Here is a 19,435-nt window from a genome sequence, read left to right as displayed (position 1 = left end):
GAACAAGTGTGCAATGGAAAAGTTAAGGTTTCATCATATTATATGTCTCTTGTGTGTATAGTGGAAGAAGTACCGTTTTCAACAATATCCAGACAATGTTCAGGTCTAGCATTTATATAGAACATTTGAGAAATGTTGTCAATTATCTAAAGCAGAGTCAAGATGGTGCCTTAAACAACATTATAAGTACCCATGTTCCCCTCAAAATCTGACCACAAAGGCAGAAACCACCAGACACAGCCACAGCGGTAGGGACAGGGCCGATGCAGGAGGGCCACCGGAGTGAACAATGGAATGGTAACACCTGCCCACATTGCCGACTTTGTCGACGGCAATCAATTCGACCTTCTGAGAGCAACAGGAAGCATTGTACGTCGCCTGAATCGAGCGAGCGTTCAAGCTGGTGTGCTGGAGCTCTCCGCTACCCTGGTGCAGCATAATGGCCTCTATTCCTGTACCGATACCATCCGTGAGGTTCGCTGAGAGCTCCCAGTTGAAGGCCTCACATTGAGAGTCGTCCTCGGGGCAGCTTTCTGCCTTGACGCTGACAATCTCGCACGATGGCCTAGCATAATCTGGGCGAACAATGGAATGGTAACACTTGCCCACGTTGAATTGCCCATCAACGGCGATAACTTCTACTATCTGAGAGCAACAGGAAGCATTGTACGTTGCCTGAATGGAGAGAGCGTCCAAGTTGGTGAGCTGGAGGTCTCCACTACCCTGGTGTAGCCTAATGCTCTCGATGCCACTGCCATTATTACCATCAGTGAGGTTCGCTGAGAGCTCCCAGTTGAAGGACTCGCATTGAAATACATCCGCAGGGCAGCTTTCGGCCTGCACGCTGACAATGTTGCACAGTGGCGAATCAAAATCTGTCTTTGGGCGAAAGATTGAATGATAACACTTGCCCACATTGCCAGCTTTATCGACAGCAACGAGTTCTACTATCTGAGAGCAACAGGAAGCATTGTACGTTGCATGAATCAAGGGAGCGTCCATGCTGGTGTTCTGGAGAGTTCCATTACCCCGACGCAGCGTAAGCCTCTCTATTCCTGTACCGTCAGTGAGGTTCGCTGAGAGCTCCCAGTTGAAGGGTTCACATCGAGATACATCATATGGGCAGTTGTCGGCCTGTACGCTGACAATGTTGCACATTGGCGGTACAAAATCTGTGATCTGGAGAAAGCATAAAAAAATAAAAGGAGAGAAACAATATAATTTAATAGTCATTGTACGTAAAGACTGGATAATCATGTATACTTTTTCAGTCTGGTGTCGCTTGCTTACGGTAAAGCTTGCAAATCCACAATTACAAATGTGGTACTAGTGTCTTATGTTGCGTTCTCACGGTCAGACGCAAAGATGCTGTCTACCATTCATTGTCAATGTAAGCCAGCGACATGAAGGTGCAAAGATACAGTCTACCATTCATTGTCAATGTAAGCCAGCGACATGAAGATGCAAAGATACAGTCTACCATTAATTGTCAAAGGAGGCCAGCGACATGGCAATGCAAAGACGCAATGATGCATGTGGCTGGTCCAACTGATACCTCCCCTTTGCGTCTGACCACGTGAACGCACCATTAAGCATTTTTTGTAATGGTAAACTGCACTTTATAATATGAATTACTTAATATGTATGTATTTATTTAATTACACCGGCACCGGTTTACACAGGAGCGATGCAAGCCAGAAACAATGCAAGTCGTTGTCAGAGTACCAGAACAGATGCGCGCACAGAGTTTCAAGTCGGTCGGTCTGAGGGTTCGTACAGATATTTTGTAGCTTTATTGAACGATTACACTTGTATTCATGAACGGGGTTGGTTACCTTGCTAACAACAGAAAGTCGTAGAACAGCATAGTTGGAGTCGGCACCTGACTTGGCATCAATGGTCAGAGTTATGTCGGTGCCTGATGGTGTGCTTCCAGGTGGCGTAATGGTCAGAGTTTCATTGGCATACTGGCCGGATGTCAAAGATAGTCTGTCACATAATTGGAGAGGAAGGTTGAACAGGATAACGGACCTTGATATTATGACAATATTAAATACGAGTGTTGTACAGACAAATCACTTTTGTCAGATTCAAAAGTTGAGCCATATCAGTATTGATGAGAATGCCCGCTGTGTTTGGTGCTTTTTTCTCACCTTGGTGGGTAATCCATGGCAAAGCCTCTGTCATTCTTGGCATTGATAGAGTATGTGCCGGGGAGCTGGGCCATCACACTGAATGGGAGGGAGAAGGTTTTCCCTGGCTCCAAACTGCTGTCTACTGCTGCCTGAGGAACGACACAAAGGAGTCGAGAAGGGGAAAAAAGTGAAATGGTGTATTATATTTTTTGGTATAATTGTCTCAAAGCCATGTTGCTTATCCTAATAATTTGAGTCACTAACTGCTAAAAGTAAGCCTTGCCGAGCCATGAGGCCCATATAGGGCAGGAGCCTATCTCCTGTTTCTGTAGCGTGAGGCAGCTTGATGTACAAGTACACCCCCTGGACAAGATGTAGGCCTACAAGTACACCCCTGGGCCTGGACATGACGCTATGACACTATGATTTTATTGACTACTTTTAAAGCCGTGCGAGGGCTGGCCCCAAGTTACATTTTAGCTATGTTACAGCCCCACGACCCCGCACGTACCCTCAGATCGGCAGGCAGGGGTCTACTGACTCTTTTTAAAACAAAACACGTTACCATGGGTGATAGGGCCTTCGCAGCCCGGGCACCGAAACTCTGGAACGCCCTACCCCAGAACCTGAGGGACGCACCCTCAGTGGATGTCTTTAAAATACTTTTAAAAACCTTTATTTTTACACAGGCTTTCCCAGTTTATTGTTTATTATGTGGTGTTATGTTATTTTATTTATTGTCTGTTCAATGACTTAACGATGTTTTGTTGTTGTTGATTTATCCCATAAATTACCTCTATTGTACTGTATTTTATACACAATATAAAGAACTTTGTGAATTTTGTTCTGAAAAGTGCTCTATAAATAAAGTTTATTATTATAATTAGTATGTCACAGGGATGTTACCCCCAATAAAACCCTTGATGCTGAGTGCCAAGCATGGAGCTAATGGGTCCCATTTTACCCTGCCGGGGATCGAACCCCAACCTCTCAGTCCCACGGCGGGCACTCTAACCACAAGGCCACTGAGCTGGTTAAAAATTATATAGCCTTACTAACCAGTTAATAATTTCCCAGCTTGATGGAAATACGTAATTAGAGGAAGTGAATTAAGACACTTACCTTGATGGTAACCTTGGAGACGGACATCTGGGTGGTGGACTGCCTCTGGAATTGTGTTCCGGACACTGAGTCTGTTCCATTCAGCATGACCACAAACTCACCCTCTGGGACACTATCAACTTTTACCAGGATATCTCCATTTCCCATGTCGGTTGTTGAGCCACTGCTCATGGCCTCTGCACCAGAGACCATTCCCAAACCAACGTACTCAATAGACACAGAATCTGGACCCTTTTTACCCATCACCGATAGCAACAGGGTGGCAGGCTGGCCTGGATTTGCAGGACAAAGAGGGAAGAAGACAAGGCTGAGTGAGTCGAAAATACTTTGATGTAGCCATGCGATTATGCAATAGTCTATATGATCTCATAATTTACAAAAGATGATACATGGTTTGATGACTACATAATTACTTTTCATTTACAGTAAATGGTTTTCTATCTCTGAGTGTAATATTTTGTGTGACCACTTTATTGACTGTACCTGCGTTTGGACGGCCAGTGATCACTGCATAACCTGGGTGAGGTCCCTGGAAGGCCTCAACAAAGTTATAGATGAAGGTGATGACGCTCTGACCTGGAATGATACACAGATTAGTCTTTAATCAGACATTTAATAATGCTTTAATAAAAGTATTGAGCTGAACAAAGCAGTGGATAAATACAAGGAGATGATGTATGACATGTATTATCTGACCTGTCACTTTGAGTGTGTATGGATAGCCGGTGTCAATGTCGATCTGCCAGGTTCCTGGCAGCTTGTCAGCATTGAGACGTATTCTCCACAGGTTCCCTACAGCTTGAATGGTCCCCAATTTACCACTGAGCTCACTCTGTCTCTGGATAACACCTGTTAGTGTGACACGTAGAAGAGAAGAATATGAGGCTAGATTTTTTTTTTAAATCTCCAATTACAGCATACATGCACGTAATGACTATTATTGCGTCAGATCATCATCTATTGTTTAGGACTGGTGCTGAGGCCCCAAACTGGGAGCATTTCTTTTTTGCCATTGTAGTATTTGTGTGCAGTGGCATATTTGGGTGCCACTGCCCTGCACTGCCCTCTCCTCCTTGGTAAGCCTCAGCTTTTTATTTATGTTTATCCTGGATGCATCATGTTAAATGTTATTCACCGTTGAATGTAAATAAAGTTGATTATCTTTGGTAGTGGACCCACGTTTCTGCCTCTACTATTAAAAGTGTACAAAGAACCGTGTTTAGACTTACATTTGTGTACTCTGGTGCTTTATTCATGGTATTAAATTTGAACAATTTCCTAGGGTGTAATTCCCTATACAGTAGGTGGCATAGTTGGCTTTCCAGTGCATTGGTATCTGTAACGAAGACTCTGACTAGGACGTTGGGCTATATGATATATGACATGTTTAGTATGACAATCCCTATATTTGGGCCCGAGCCGACCTAGTGCTGATATCGATAGATATGGTAGAACCATATATGAACCCATATACCTTGAGTAGCTTCTATGACTCAGTGGCAAGATTCTAACCAGATGGTAACCCAGTCGCTGCCAGAGTCTGAACACTCTGGCAGTCCTGGCTGCTCTGCAGGTGAGCAGCAGCATCTCGAAGCGGTGAGATGCACTCTGTTGCCGCCAGAGCATGAACGCTCTGGCGGTCCTGGCTGCTCCTTAGGTGAGCAGCAGGGTCTCGAAGCTGTGAGACCCACTCTGTTGCCGCCAGAGCATGAACGCTCTGGCGGTCCTGGCTGCTCCGCAGGTGAGCAGCAGCATCTCGAAGCGGTGAGATGCACTCTGTTGCCGCCAGAGCATGAACGCTCTGGCGGTCCTGGCTGCTCCGCAGGTGAGCAGCAGCATCTCGAAGCGGTGAGATGCACTCTGTTGCCGCCAGAGCATGAACGCTCTGGCGGTCCTGGCTGCTCCTTAGGTGAGCAGCAGGGTCTCGAAGCTGTGAGACCCACCCTGTTGCCGCCAGAGCATGAACGCTCTGGCGGTCCTGGCTGCTCCTTAGGTGAGCAGCAGCGTCTCGAAGCTGTGAGACCCACCCTGTTGCCAGAATCTGGATGCCAGAATCTCGGAGCCGTGAGACCTCCCCGGCCCTTAGAGTCAGAGAGCACTGGTGATGTGCAGGAAAGAGAGAGCACTGGTGATGTGCAGAGCACTGGTGATGTGCAGGAGAGAGAGCACTGGTGATGTGCAGGAGAGAGAGCACTGGTGATGTGCAGGAGAGAGAGCACTGGTGATGTGCAGAGCACTGGTGATGTGCAGGAAAGAGAGAGCATTGGTGATGTGCAGAGCACTGGTGATGTGCAGGAAAGAGAGAGCACTGGTGATGTGCAGAGCACTGGTGATGTGCAGGAGAGAGAGCACTGGTGATGTGCAGGAGAGAGAGCACTGGTGATGTGCAGGAGAGAGAGCACTGGTGATGTGCAGAGCACTGGTGATGTGTAGGAGAGAGAGAGCACTGGTGATGTGCAGGAGAGAGAGCACTGGTGATGTGCAGAGCACTGGTGATGTGCAGGAGAGAGAGAGAGAGCACTGGACATGATCACCTCCCTGAAAGTGGCCGGGGTTGAAGTGATGGCGTCGTGTTGTAGACGCCAGGGTCGAAGTGGTGGCGTGGTGTTGTAGACGCCAGGGTCGAAGTGGTGGCGTGGTCTTGTAGACGCCAGGGTTGAAGTGATGGCGTCGTGTTGTAGACGCCAGGGTCGAAGTGATGGCGTCGTGTCGTAGACGCCAGGGTTGAAGTGATGGCGTGGTGTTGTAGAAGCCTGGGTCCGAAGCTGTGGACCACCTTTGATACGGTCAAGAGGGCGTTACTTCAAACTGGAACTGCACGGATTGGCTGACTCTGACCCATTGACAGGGAACGCCCTTAATGGGTGGCATGTGATTTGATCTTGAGGTTTTTTATGACCCACCGTAACATCAAAGAAAGAAAGCGGGACGCCTGGACGCCCTCAATGGGGTGGTCTGAATGGCTGACGCTTGATGTTCAAGCCTCCGTATGCTTGTATTGGGGTGGCCTGAGGGGTCTACTGTTCAAGCCTTCTAGATATGGTACAGATTTCCATGGGAAATCTGGGGGTGGCAGAGTGTAACGAAGGCTTTCACCTAGAGCTTTAGATGTCATTAGGGCCAAAAGGCTCTGGTGGATATCATGAGAGCATTGTCTGGACAGCATGATGATGCAAGGGCATCGGAGCTATATCAACCCTCCCATAGATGTTGGAGCAGTCGGAGGCATTGTCTGGACAGCATGATGATGCAAGGGCATCGGAGCTATATCAACCCTCCCATAGATGTTGGAGCAGTCGGAGGACGGCAGAGGCTTCGTTCACCGATAGGATATCGAGATGAAAGTGCAAGCTGACAGACCAGAAGTCCAGGTTCATGGGGGCCGAAGTAGTCCAGCAAGGAGGCTGGACGGTCACTCTCGCAGAAATGACCATGAGCATAACCGGAGACGAACAGTCATCATGCATGGTATGGTAGTAGCACCCAATTCTGCCGATCGTACACCAAGTAACCAGCAAGATGGCATTACTGTAATAGCGGCACACACCATCTTGGGGTATGCGGCAGGTTCAAATGACGAGATTTGATATGACAGATGAAGCTGTGTTATCAGCAATGGACGTCGTCATCAGGCAAGAAACTGTAAACTACAGACTAGGAGTGAACTGTGGTGGAAGGCACCCTCTGGCTTTTCACAGTATTAATAGGAGCCGGTTGAACCGGAGAGCAGATGAACATTTGCGGAACCCTAGGACACCTAAGATCGAGACGGGACAGGATTTACAAGAGGAATTACCGCAGCCAGCAATCTTGACTATAGCAGGAGAGTCCTTGCATGTGGGCTATCCACCGCCTAAAGGGAGAAATGTCATGTTAAAGGTGTGCAAAGTTCTAATTTGCAATTGTGGCAAAGTAATGGAAGTATATGCAGTTCTGGATGATGGTTCGGGGCGAACCATTTTGTTACACACAGTTGCCAAGCAGGTCGGATTGAGGGGTCAACCTGAAGAGTTGCGTATCAGAATCATGAGAGATCTTCAAGTTTTGCACGGGGTGGCTGTATCTCCTGCCGTACAGCCAAACCAAGTCAATAATATTGAGGGAGCATTGATCGCCAAATAGCTTGGATTGTGAGCCTACACAGATCGTCAGCAGACTAATGGAGAGAGATTAACATCTTCGAGAGCCTCCCTTGCTGGATAACTACCAGGCCTGGCCTGTTAGAACCTAGCCGAAAGAAAGGACAATTGTCTGAGTCTTCTGGATGCGGTATAGATTTCAACGTGAAATCTGGGGTGGCTGTAACGAAGACTCTGACTAGGACGTTGGGCTATATGATATATGACATGTTTAGTATGACAATCCCTATATTTGGGCCCGAGCCGACCTAGTGCTGATATCGATAGATATGGTAGAACCATATATGGATAGAACCATATATGGATAGATCTAACTGGCTTAGTCATCGTGACAAGCCTGGTCGGAGAATATATAGAGGGTCGGCTTCAGGGAGAAGGCAGAAGTCAAAGCATCCTGGTTTAAGTTCTAACCGGACACCACTGCGGGGGTCCTAAGCTAAGTAATCAGCAATACAGCCTTGAGCTATTTTATAGTATCTATCTTGCCCGTCTAAAGATTTGTTATTGGGAAAAAGGAAACAGTGTGTGTGCATATAGTGTGTTATACCTGCTGGGTTGGTCAGAGTGAAGCTAATAGTCTTTCCTGTAATATACAGAGTGACATTAGTGAGAGAGCCGTCCAACACAAAGGGGAATAAGGTCCCCCTCCCACCGCTCCTATCTCGCTGAAGAACCGTCACCTGAGAAAGAAACAGAAGAGAAATTAATTCCTGCAACTGACCTAACATTGAATTACTTTATGGCCCTTTGGAGCTGCATTGTATTGTTTACCAGGGCAGAGGTGGAAGTGTCAAGAATGATGTTGGTGGCCTGAGGCAACTGGCTCTTAGAAACTTCAATGGCCTGACCCCCGGAAGCCAGAGCCAGTTCCCTGTAGTCGTTGAAAGAACGGGCTTCAAGTGAACGACGCCTCCTCCTACTGGACCTGGACATGAAGAAATTAACCTGGTGACAAGGTGGGGACAGGGGAAAGAATGTATCGATATGGGCAGATGGGAAAAGCATAGCAAGGATGCCAGCATAATGTGACTGAGACAGAGAGATACAGATATATCTATGATCGTTAAAATATATATTTGTTTCGTCCAGGATTCCCTACGTATTTACCGTTGATTTGGTGCTCCTGATGAGGGCTACAATGATATCCTTTAGATGAATGTCTTGGGCTGTGGCATCAGTGAACACATAGATTTGAGAGGAGGCAGGGGCACCTGTTAGAGCCAACTATATGGAAACAGAAAGGTGGACGATTGACTTAAGTGTTTACCTGCAATATCATTGGTTGATATCCATATTTAAATATGAGTGTTATGATTCAATTCTGTATATACCTGGAGTCCTGACAGACACATCTCAGGGAGATCGCCACCTCCTGTTGCCGTGAGCTTTGATACTTTGTCTTTCATTACATCACCATCTGCAGTCCTTGTTATGGGTCCAAAGTCTACACAAACATGCACACATTTTTGACATTGCATGAGCACAGCTAGTGGCCTTATGGTTAGAGTGTCAGCCCTGAGACTCGGAGGTCGGGGTTCAATCCCTGACCGGGTCATACCAACCAAAGACTCTGAAAAATGGGACCCAGTGCCTCCCTGCTTGGCACTCAGCATCAAGGGTTGGATTGGGGGTAAGTCCCTGTGACATAGCGTTATGTCCAGGGAGTGTAGTTGTACATCAAGCTTCCTCACGCTACAGAAACAGGAGATAGGCTCCTGCCCTATGGGCCCCATGGCTTGGCAAGGCTTTACTAACTTACTTATGACCAGAAATGTATATCATCATATATTATTATGACTAAATGAAGGTACTACAATAAATCTTACCCGGGTCATTGAAGGGGACCAGAACATACTCAGAAGGTTCGTCCTGCGTTCCCTTGGTGGTGTCAATGATTTGATGAACAAGTCTCCTGACTTCTGCAATGTCGTTAGACATACTGCCCGTGGTGTCGATGACAAAACACACCACAGAAGCGCGAGCAATGCCAACCATTCTGTGGGAGACAAAACGACACATAGAAACGTTATACTGTTGAATTGTCTCTCAAGCAGCAACTGGTGCTGATATAGCGTGGAACTAAAACTACCCAGGGGTAGCATTGACTGGATGTAAGTCGTATTTGTTTAATATACACTCATGTCATTAGCATTTGTTCATGTAATAATGTTATACGTAATCCTTTGTCATTGCACCTCAAGAAGTCCTTGTCCCCAGCAGCTCCACGGATGTCTTCCAGCAGTTCGAGGCTGGCACTGGTGGCTAAATTGACAGCAGCTGTGTGGAACGCCACGTTGTCTGGACGACGCTCATCCTTGCTAATGCCACCGCGAGGGACCACCGTGCTGGTCAGGTCAGCACCACCCCCGTGACTGCATTTACCTTGCATAGGACAGAAGGATCAGATTAGCCATGAAAAAACAGAAATGTACTTGATACGTTTCAAAATAAAATAAAAATAAATACTGAGAACAGATATAATACATATATAACAAGAATTTCAATAGTCTTTCTTCCCATTCTACAGCTACATTGTGGTATAACAATATGAAGGCTATGTTTCAAAATGTCCGAAATACATAGGCTACATTGTCCTTTGACTCCTTCAAAACCGTTCTCAAATAGCACTTGGGCGGCTGTTTAAAAACTGTAAATAAGTTATTTTTCCCCCACACTGTAGCCTACACATTTTTTAGCCTACAAATGTTTTCTTTTTACTTTCAACTGAAATCATCAATATCATATAAGTGTATATTTGTACGTCTTTAAATGTTCTGATGAATTTAAAATGGAGGTACAATACAAGTATTTTTCTGGTTTATCCTCGTGGCAGATTTTGTATTGACCTGTACTTTCGTTTTAACTATACCTATTCTACAAACTGTGAATAACATTTTAAATCAATCAATCATTTTTGAACACGGAAATACATTTTTGTAATGGTGTTCTGTCATGTATACCTTTAGGTTTGGCCTCAGAGAAGATTCCCATGTAGCCTGAGGTGAGTTTCTTCTCTTGTAGAATGATAGGAAGGATAGGATTGGGGCATGTTCCACTGGCACAGTCACTGCAGGTTGCAGCGTCCTCCTCTACACATGTACGGCAAAAACAGATCAATCACCTTTAGATAAGTTTACAAAATTCTCAAAGCCACAAAGATACAGAGAGAGACACACCTGCCAGGTTTTCCAGAGGGAGGTCTGGGCGGATGAGGTTGACGTATGGATCTTTGAATCCCAGCTCCACCCAGTTACTATGGCTGTAGAAGTCCTGATAGTGTTCAGTCATACACACACACACACACACACACACACACACACACACACACACACACACACACACACACACACACACACAGTTTTATAGTTTTTTTTTATTACAGTCTGTCCACGTTAATGCGCTAGACCCCTGGTCTGATGGTTTGTTGAGGTGGAGCGCCACACCTACCATCAGCTCCCAGTACCTCCTGCACGACTTGCCGCACCCAAGCCGTGCTACTCATATGCTGAGTTGGCAGTGCCCGGGATCGAACACATGAACTTGGGGTCCAAAGTTGAGAGCTCTACCGACTGAGCTACCCGGTCACCATGCATAATAATGTTCCTTTCCCTATAGAGCACCGAAGTCCTGACGTCACTCAGTAGAGGGCGTCAATCCACAGGTTCGTCTACTTTTTATTTGCATTGTGATCATCTCCATAGGGGGTTTTTGGATCGCCTCATATAAGAACTGTGTTTGAAAAATAAACCGATCACCCCGGCCTTTTCACTCATATGGATATGAAGCATCGACTGAAGATGGAAATGTACAAATACCCAAAGAGTAACAAAAAAAGCGTTAGAAACGAGTGAAACAATCCAGAGACATTTCCGGTATAGGCGGGTGGCTGCATCTGCCCGTCGGACAACAGAAACGGAATGTTAATTACGTTTATTTTTATTTTATTGATATTTAATGTCTCGTGGTTAGTACGAGTCAAGTCACCACCAGCTGAGCTTACGTCAACGAGGAATCTCAGGAACGCAATGTGTTGACAGCTGGGCGTGACGTATATTAGCAGCGACATTGCCTTCCTATGTAGTTTCAAGGCTTTTGCAGCCACATTAATTCCATTTTCTCCAGAAACTGGCTGTATCAAATATGAATGGACATCATTAACGACGCACAGCCACTCCCCTGACAGAAAGGACACAGTTCTTATATGAAGCGACCTAAAATCGCCCTATGGGGATCTCAATGCAACTAAAAAAATACATGAACCTGTGTATTGGCGCCCTCTACTGAAAGTGACGTCAGACTTCGGTGCTCTATTGCTCTCTCACCTGTAGTACATGCAGAACTCGTCCCAGTGTCTCCCTCGCAGCTTGGAAGTTCTGGTTGCGGATGTTGGCCTTGATGCTAGCCACACCCTCTGTGATCAGGCCCCGCCCCTCAACGAAGGCCTCATTGTTGAAGTGGTGAGGAGAACTGGAGTTATGAAAAATGTAATTACAGGCGGTTAACTTGGGCTGTTTGCAATAGATATGAACAAGCCTTATTGACAAGCCTGAAAAAATGTACATGCAAGAACTCACTGTTCACAATTCAAATTGTGGCTTATTAGAGAACGGTACTTGTCAGAGATTATAGAGGCATTATTCTATACAACTGTAATATTCATTACATTTAAGGTCTACTGCCCATAAATGTTCTCCCACCTGTTGATGAAATCACGGTCCACCAGTCCGTTCTGAACGTAGATCTCATTGAGAGCAGAGCGGAACTTGGCGGCCGACACCTCTCCTGTTGCTGTGGGACCGAGACAGGCCTGGACCAGCTCCTCAGGAGAGTTACCCTGAGGTCAGAGGTGAAAAGGCAGAGGTTAGATTAGATTTCTAGTAGGGTTGTCCCGATCCGATCACGTGATCTGACATCATTTTCAAATGATCGGCATCGGATCGGGACATATCCCTAGCCTAGTATCAGTAATATATCCATATCATGATGTTAGACTGGATATTGATTTAGTAAAACTCTCTGAAAAGAGTACAAAATATCAGACTAATTTGTGGTAAACTTTCAAACGTAATAATAATCCCATTTGAATCAATCAGATTGATCTACTATTGTTACAATGTAGTTTAAATGTGTGTGTGTGTGTGTGTGTGTGTGTGTGTGTGTGTGTGTGTGTGTGTGCGTGCGTGCGTGCGTGCGTGCGTGCGTGCGTGCGTGCGTGCGTGCGTGCGTGCGTGCGTGCGTGCGTGTGTGTGTGTGTGTGTGTGTGTTCCCTTTATGAGAACATGACTGATAAGATAACAGAGGGGAAAGATAACAGGGGAACATCCCTTGTAATTATCAGATGATTACAGTATTGTAATGGGTAGTACAATTATTATTATCTTTTTCTTATTCAGTTCCAAAAGAAGCTGCCTAAACAGATTGTGTTGTATACATTCCTTTTGTGCAAGTGCGTGTGCGTACATGTGTGCGTGTGCATGTGTGTGTGTGCATGCATGCGTGTGTGTGTACGTGTGTGCATGTGCGTGTGCATGTGTGTGTGTCCTACCCACCGTAGGGTTGAACTCATGACCAGATGACTCAGCCACTCTCCAACAAGTCTCTCTCACTTTCTCCAAAAGAGCCGTTCCTGTGATGCTGACGTGAGTGGATGCATCTCCTCCAATGGGGGCAAAGGCTACGGCCCCGCCCCATAGGGCCACGGTAAGCAGGACGACACCCAGCACTGGTGACATCATCAGTCTGAAAGAAAAGATGTTAAAAAGCAATTGGTGAGAACAGCTTTTGTTTAGACATGATATAAATAACACATGACATTAAAATGAGGAAGGATGGAAAAGTCTAATTCACACCTCACATGATAGTCTTGCTTAAATGTTATTCTGATCATCATCATCATCATCATCATCATCATCATCTGTTTTTACGTATGGAGACGAGCTCTCTCCCTACAGTTATCCTGATACTGTTGTAATTATTTAATTAACTTTGTTAATTAGTACTACAAAAAAAAGATCTGACCCCTCCACGAAAAGGCCTCTTTGTCCTGACCCCTGACCCATCATTTATACATTATGGATAATTAGTGTGGACTTAAGCTGTTTTTCGTCTGTAGTACTCAATATTATAAAGCGACGGTTGAGGCAATAGTTGTAAATAATATATATAGACATATTATAATGCATTCGAATGAAAATACCAAAATTATGGTCACAGTGCGAGCTGAAATGAGTCCAACAAATTACCAGAAGGTTCCACAAAATTACACAAATTTGAGCACAGTCCAAAGCACATCCTCACACTTTAGTCAAACTTAGAGCTTAAATGGCTTTTAGTAATGCATAGGTCTTGACTTAAAAGCAATTAAAGCTATAACTAGGCTAAGTTTAAACTTCATGTGAGGTGGTGCCATAATGTTCTTAGTTTTGGTTTGTACCATAAGTCGACAGCCTCAGATTTTCAAATAATTCTACATTTCACGAATATTTCAGCAAAAAACATTTAAATAAATAAATGATGATGATTTTACATCATTGGCATTGGCCCAAGGGTAACCATTAGAAATATCCCAGTTAAAACATTTGTTGGTTAATTAGTCTGTCGTCGGGCATACTAACAATAACTATTATCTATTCCAAAGTCTCAACATCTCACCGTTATGTCTGATATTTTCAGGCATCCATCCCGTAAATATCAGTTACTATTAACTAATTATAATACCACTGTGAACATGCAGTCATTAAATCATCACAGATTTAATATAAAACTAGAAAAAGAAAAGTATCACTGGTGTCCAAACCTTCTCCAAAACAATGACAGAACTCTTTGCTCTAAGACAGACTCACGTGAGTCCAGAATACAAAGAGGTGAGAAGGTGAAGTTACATAACTGTGTCCAACTATCCAAGCAGTAAGCACACCACTAATAAACACATTTAAAGGGATATTTCTCTTTCAAATCAAAGTGAAATATCCCTTGAACTGCACCCTGCAGCCCTGTTTACACTATCATGTTGTTGCCCAATTAAGTCTCACAACTTTAATGAAATAATAATTCCATTAATCACTTCAAACTGAAGCACAAAAATAAACGTTAATGGATGTTTTTGATCAACTCAACTGATCACCTGAATCGGCCTGCTAGATCAAAAAGAGGTGGTTGCCCAGTGACCACCCCAGCATTACAGGTATAAAACTATTGCACTTAAGTGTGAGATTAAAAAATAAATAATTATAAAAAAAATCTACTGATCTTCTGATGAAATTATCACTGCGATATCATATAAAGTGCAGACACCACTAAACGCAACCATAACTCAGACACAGATGAAATATCAACCAAGCTTACTAATGCCAGCAATGACAACGTATACATACCTCTATGTTACTTGACTGGGATGAGACGCAGTACGTGTCTGAAATGATACTGCAGATTATATAGTTTAGATAGCATGGGCGTGACAAGTAATCAGATTTATCAGGAACAAGAATGTGTGTGTGTGTGTGTGTGTGTGTGTGTGTGTGTGTGTGTGTGTGTGTGTGTGTGTGTGTGTGTGTGTGTGTGTGTGTGTGTGTGTGTGTGTGTGTGTGTGTGTGGCGTGCGTGCGTGCGTGCGTGCGTGCGTGCGTGCGTGCGTGCGTGCGTGCGTGTGTGGGACCCTGTTGGGTTTACTTGTAGATTTTATTACAAAACATACATTAACAACTTCAGCCCTATATATGTTTTTGGCCATTTGAAAATAGCCGATCTACAAGATCTGCTTGAAATATGGGACATTCTGCACTAGTACTTTTACTTTTGGTACTTTAAGTACATTTTGAAACCAATAATTTTGTACTTACTCAAGTAAAATTTGAACAGCGAACTTTTACTTGCAACAAATTAAGTACTTACTTTTAGTTAAGCAATAAATGTGAGTACTTTGTCCACCACTGGTGACATGCCTAAATATGGTCGTGTATGGTCATGTTGTCTCATGAGTCATATAGGTATCCATGGAGATGGTCCTGCCTAAATATATCAGTTTTTATCAGGTTTCTTTCTGTCTGAGTCAGAGTGATGTGGGCGTGGCTCGGCCGCCGGAGTTAACAGTATTTCAGATGAACAACAATATACTTGGAATCTCTGTTCCATTTTTTATGGTCCAATCCCTTGTGATTTCCAAAATGCACGAGTCCAAAGAGCACAGAGGGTGGAACCAACAGAGAGACAGGAGTGTGGGATGGGTCACAGCTGGAGGTGAGAAATAGTGTGGAGACAGCAAAGAAAGCAGGTTCGATAGAGAAAGGAAGTAAAGTAAAATGTTAAACAGAACCTGCCACAACAACTCAGTATATGAATGAATGAATGAATGAATGAATGAATGAATGAATGAAATATTTATTTTCGTGTCATGCCACTTTGGCCCATCCCATATGGGATTATAATGACACATTTAACAAAGTACATTGAAAACAACTGACATTACAGTCCTTCCTGTTCGTTTTCCGAAATGCATTATTAAATACATGAATACATATTTGTACAGTATTTGAACAAAAATGAAAACAAAATGAAAACAAATAAACAAGGCCATTTTACATGTAAATGGCCCTTCTCCTCATTGACCAGGCCTTTTCAAGGAATGAGGCAAATGAAAAGGTGTAATTTTGAAATAGGCGTTTCAGTTTCTCGAAGTCCTCCAACTATATAAATTCATGATTTGGATCTATCTTATTAAAAAGTCTCTCCCTAATAGAGTTGTAGAATGGACAATAAAAAACAAAATGCATTTCATTTTCAATTTCCTTTAGATCACACAGACTACATAATCTATCCTCCTCAACCGTGCCTACATATCTACCTGTCTCAATATGCAGACCAAGTATGCCAGCTCTAATTTGGGCACATAGGGATCATTTCTTTTTTGACAGATTATACAGTGGCTGTGAACTGTTAAAAAAAACCCTGCCTGCCAGTGACATCATCGATAGATTTAAAATATTGTATAGTCTCCGCCAGGCCGAAGGAGACTATAAAAAGTGGACAGCTAATCTCCGGAAATGTTGGCCCATGAAACTGCACACACACACACACACACACACACACACACACACACACACACACACACACACACACACACACACACACACACACACACACACACACACACACACACACACACACACACACACACACACACACACACACACACTCCCTGGATGCCAGAGCAGAACCTCTGCCCCTTTCACATCAGCCTTTTATAGCGCCACCAGGAGGCAGATATTTGCTAAACAAATGTTTCGATATTAGGCCTATACTCTTGCAGAGTTTGTCCAAACATCACACAAATCGGTACACAGTATCATTCTCTATATCAGGGGTTCTCAACGTTTTTGGCCGGGGACCCCCGGAAATGCTTTGGCAATGTCTCGGGACCCCCGCCCCGCCCCCTCCCGACCCACAATATAAATTGACTGCTACAATAACCTTAAACCATTTTGGGCGGGAACCCCTTTTGGTGTTTTAAGCATTGTTATAATTTAGCTATTGAAAAATAGCAGATCTACAAGCTCATAGCGCGCCACCGAGTGGCGCGCTACGAGCTTGTAGGTCTGCTATTTTTGAAAAATCGTGAAAAAGAAATTAAAAAAAAAAGATTTGTTTTTCTTTTTCTTTTTAAATAATTTGGGGACCCCCTAAAATAATTTGGCGACCCCCCGAGGGGTCGCGACCCACGGGTTGAGAACCCCTGCTCTATATAATACTTTCTCCCAGTAGTGCTGGCTTTCAACAGCTGCTACTGTATCCATGTATGCTCTCATTGCTCTGAATATGGTGTAGCATTTGATATGAAATATATAAAATACAAAAATAGAGCGTAGTTATGGTCTGCAGGACCAGAGGGGATAAAGACCTCTCGTGTCCTTTTTACTTGTCAGATCAAGTGTTTTCTACTTGCAGTAAAGCCAAGTATCTGGGACTTGGATGATGAGGATCTGTATACTATATGCTCTACTTGCAGTAAAGCCAAGTATCTGGGACTTGGATGATGAGGATCTGTATACTATATGGGGTGACTGTGGCTCAGGGGGTAGAGCAGGTCGTCCAATGATCCGTGGGTCGGCGGTTCGAATCCCGGCTCCTCCTGTCTACATGTCGAAGTGTCCTTAGGCAAGACACTGAACCCCAAATTGCTCCCGATGTGCTGGCTGGTACCTTGCATGGCTTCCGTCGCCATCAGTGTATGAATGTGTCACAGTCTGTCTCTCCCTCAGTCTGTGACTCCACACTGGCCACTCCCATATCCCATTCCAGCACACCCAGTTCCATTTACACACCTGTCTTCAACTACCTCATCAGCCCAGCAGTGAACACTTCTCCTATCAACCTGCTCCCTATAAAACTGGACTCAGTGCAAACTGTCAGTTCATAACCTGGTGTCATTGATGTCCTGCTTGTTTCGACTACATTGTCATTTTACTGTTGCCTGATTCCTGCCTGCATCTTCAGTGTAAGATTTATGCTCACTCTTTATTAAATACTTTATTATTCTACTCTTGTTTGTTGTGACTTTGCAATTGGGTTCAACTCTGTCTGCATCCGTGACAGTATGTGTGTGTGAATGGGTGAATGTAATGCATGTAATGCACAATCTATGTAACGCGCCTTGGATAAAGGCGCTATATAAATGCACCATTTACCATTTATATGCTCAAGCGAACATGCTGGGAAGGACATTTCACTCATGTTCACTTTATGTGAAAGTAGGCCTCAATCTTTTCAGAGCATACATTACTTCACTCCCCTTCACATACTTCACTCCCCTTGTGGGGTGAAGTTCAGGAAAGCAAGCATTTATAAACTGCAGGTTGCTTATAATGATTGCATTTCATGCATATTGTTGAAAAAACCCACTAATTCTGTAGTGTGGGAGAGTGTACACTTTTCATGCATTACTGAGAAACTTGTACTATGTACAAATTAATGTGTAGACTGAATGAGTCTCAGAACTCTATAATTGTGCTGCTGTGTAACCCCAGCCTCAGTATAACTCTATAATTGTGCTGCTGTGTAACCCCAGCCTCAGTATAACTCTATAATTGTGCTGCTTTGTAACCCCAGCCTCAGTATAACTCTAGGTATCGGTCTGCTTTTTGGAAGCACATATGACTGTTTATTGTAAAACGGTTGTATTTATGGGATAGGGTTGTTCCTGTTGATATGTAGTATTTCATGTTGTCTGTTTTTAACTGAAAAAATACTACTTTTCTGGCCTTGACAGCCCATACATCCAAACAGAAAAGTCCTATGTGATTACATTAAACAACGTTAAAGGTATATTCAGTGATTTCACTTCATTCATTTGGATAATCCTCCCTACCATAGAGTGTGCTGACCATATAAGGAGTTCCTCCCTGTCCCCAGTGAGCCCCTGGGGTCAAAAAACCCTAGTTTCAGTTTTGGTGGCGGGTGGCAAAGCCTTCATCCAATCAGGATGAGAGGGGCCTTCTTCCAATCATGATCGAGTGGGGGCGGGCCTTAGTGCACATGCTGTTGGCCTGTTGCACTTCCCCCCACTGTAGAGCACATTTTGTTACCGGGGCGGACTGGGTGGTTTTCCAAATCACCCAAATCACTGAATGCTCCTTTAAACAACGTTAAACGACATTAAACTCACTTTGACACTCAATTTCCCATTCACTTCATGCATGTGCATTGTGCATACCCTCTATATGTCACGATCCGTGACGTGTTTTAGTGTTGTGCTCTTTTATTTTGTAGTATTTAGTGTCCTGGTTTCCTTTGTGGTTAGGGTTACCTGTCTTGTCGCACCTGTGATTATTAGTTTGCTCCACCTGTGTCTTGTTAGTCTCTTAGCCAATCCCTGTCCTGATTTTGAGTTTTGTTGCTTGTTCCCGGACATTGGTGAATAAATAACCGCCTGCATTTTGACTTCCCTGCCTCTGCGCTTCCCTGTCCTGCATTTGGGTCCTACCTTTTCACAAAATACAGGGAGGAGGAAAATGGATAATTCAGGTGCTTATGTGTTTAAAATGGATAT

General features: G+C 44.2%; 1 protein-coding gene across 1 annotated transcript; it reads right to left on the bottom strand.

Moving 5' to 3' along the window:
• Positions 1-126: 126 nt before the first annotated feature.
• Positions 127-13,131, bottom strand: LOC306922175 (von Willebrand factor A domain-containing protein 7-like; the record flags this gene model as incomplete). The annotated part of the gene is made up of 18 exons (XM_079499571.1): positions 127-345; positions 949-1,179; positions 1,836-1,989; positions 2,154-2,284; positions 3,258-3,529; positions 3,741-3,833; positions 3,954-4,106; positions 7,944-8,076; positions 8,168-8,341; positions 8,504-8,620; positions 8,728-8,840; positions 9,223-9,392; positions 9,592-9,778; positions 10,357-10,485; positions 10,573-10,666; positions 11,719-11,863; positions 12,094-12,230; positions 12,946-13,131. The coding sequence occupies 18 exons, from the start codon at positions 13,129-13,131 to the stop codon at positions 202-204; spliced, it is 2,763 nt and encodes a 920-aa protein (XP_079355697.1). The 3' UTR covers positions 127-201.
• Positions 13,132-19,435: the final 6,304 nt, after the last annotated feature.

This window comes from Electrona antarctica, assembly GCF_951216825.1.
Source record: "Electrona antarctica genome assembly, chromosome: 4".
Classification (NCBI taxonomy): domain Eukaryota; kingdom Metazoa; phylum Chordata; class Actinopteri; order Myctophiformes; family Myctophidae; genus Electrona; species Electrona antarctica.
The sequence above is the reverse complement of the archived record's forward strand: the minus strand, read 5'-3'. Positions and strand labels throughout refer to the sequence as shown.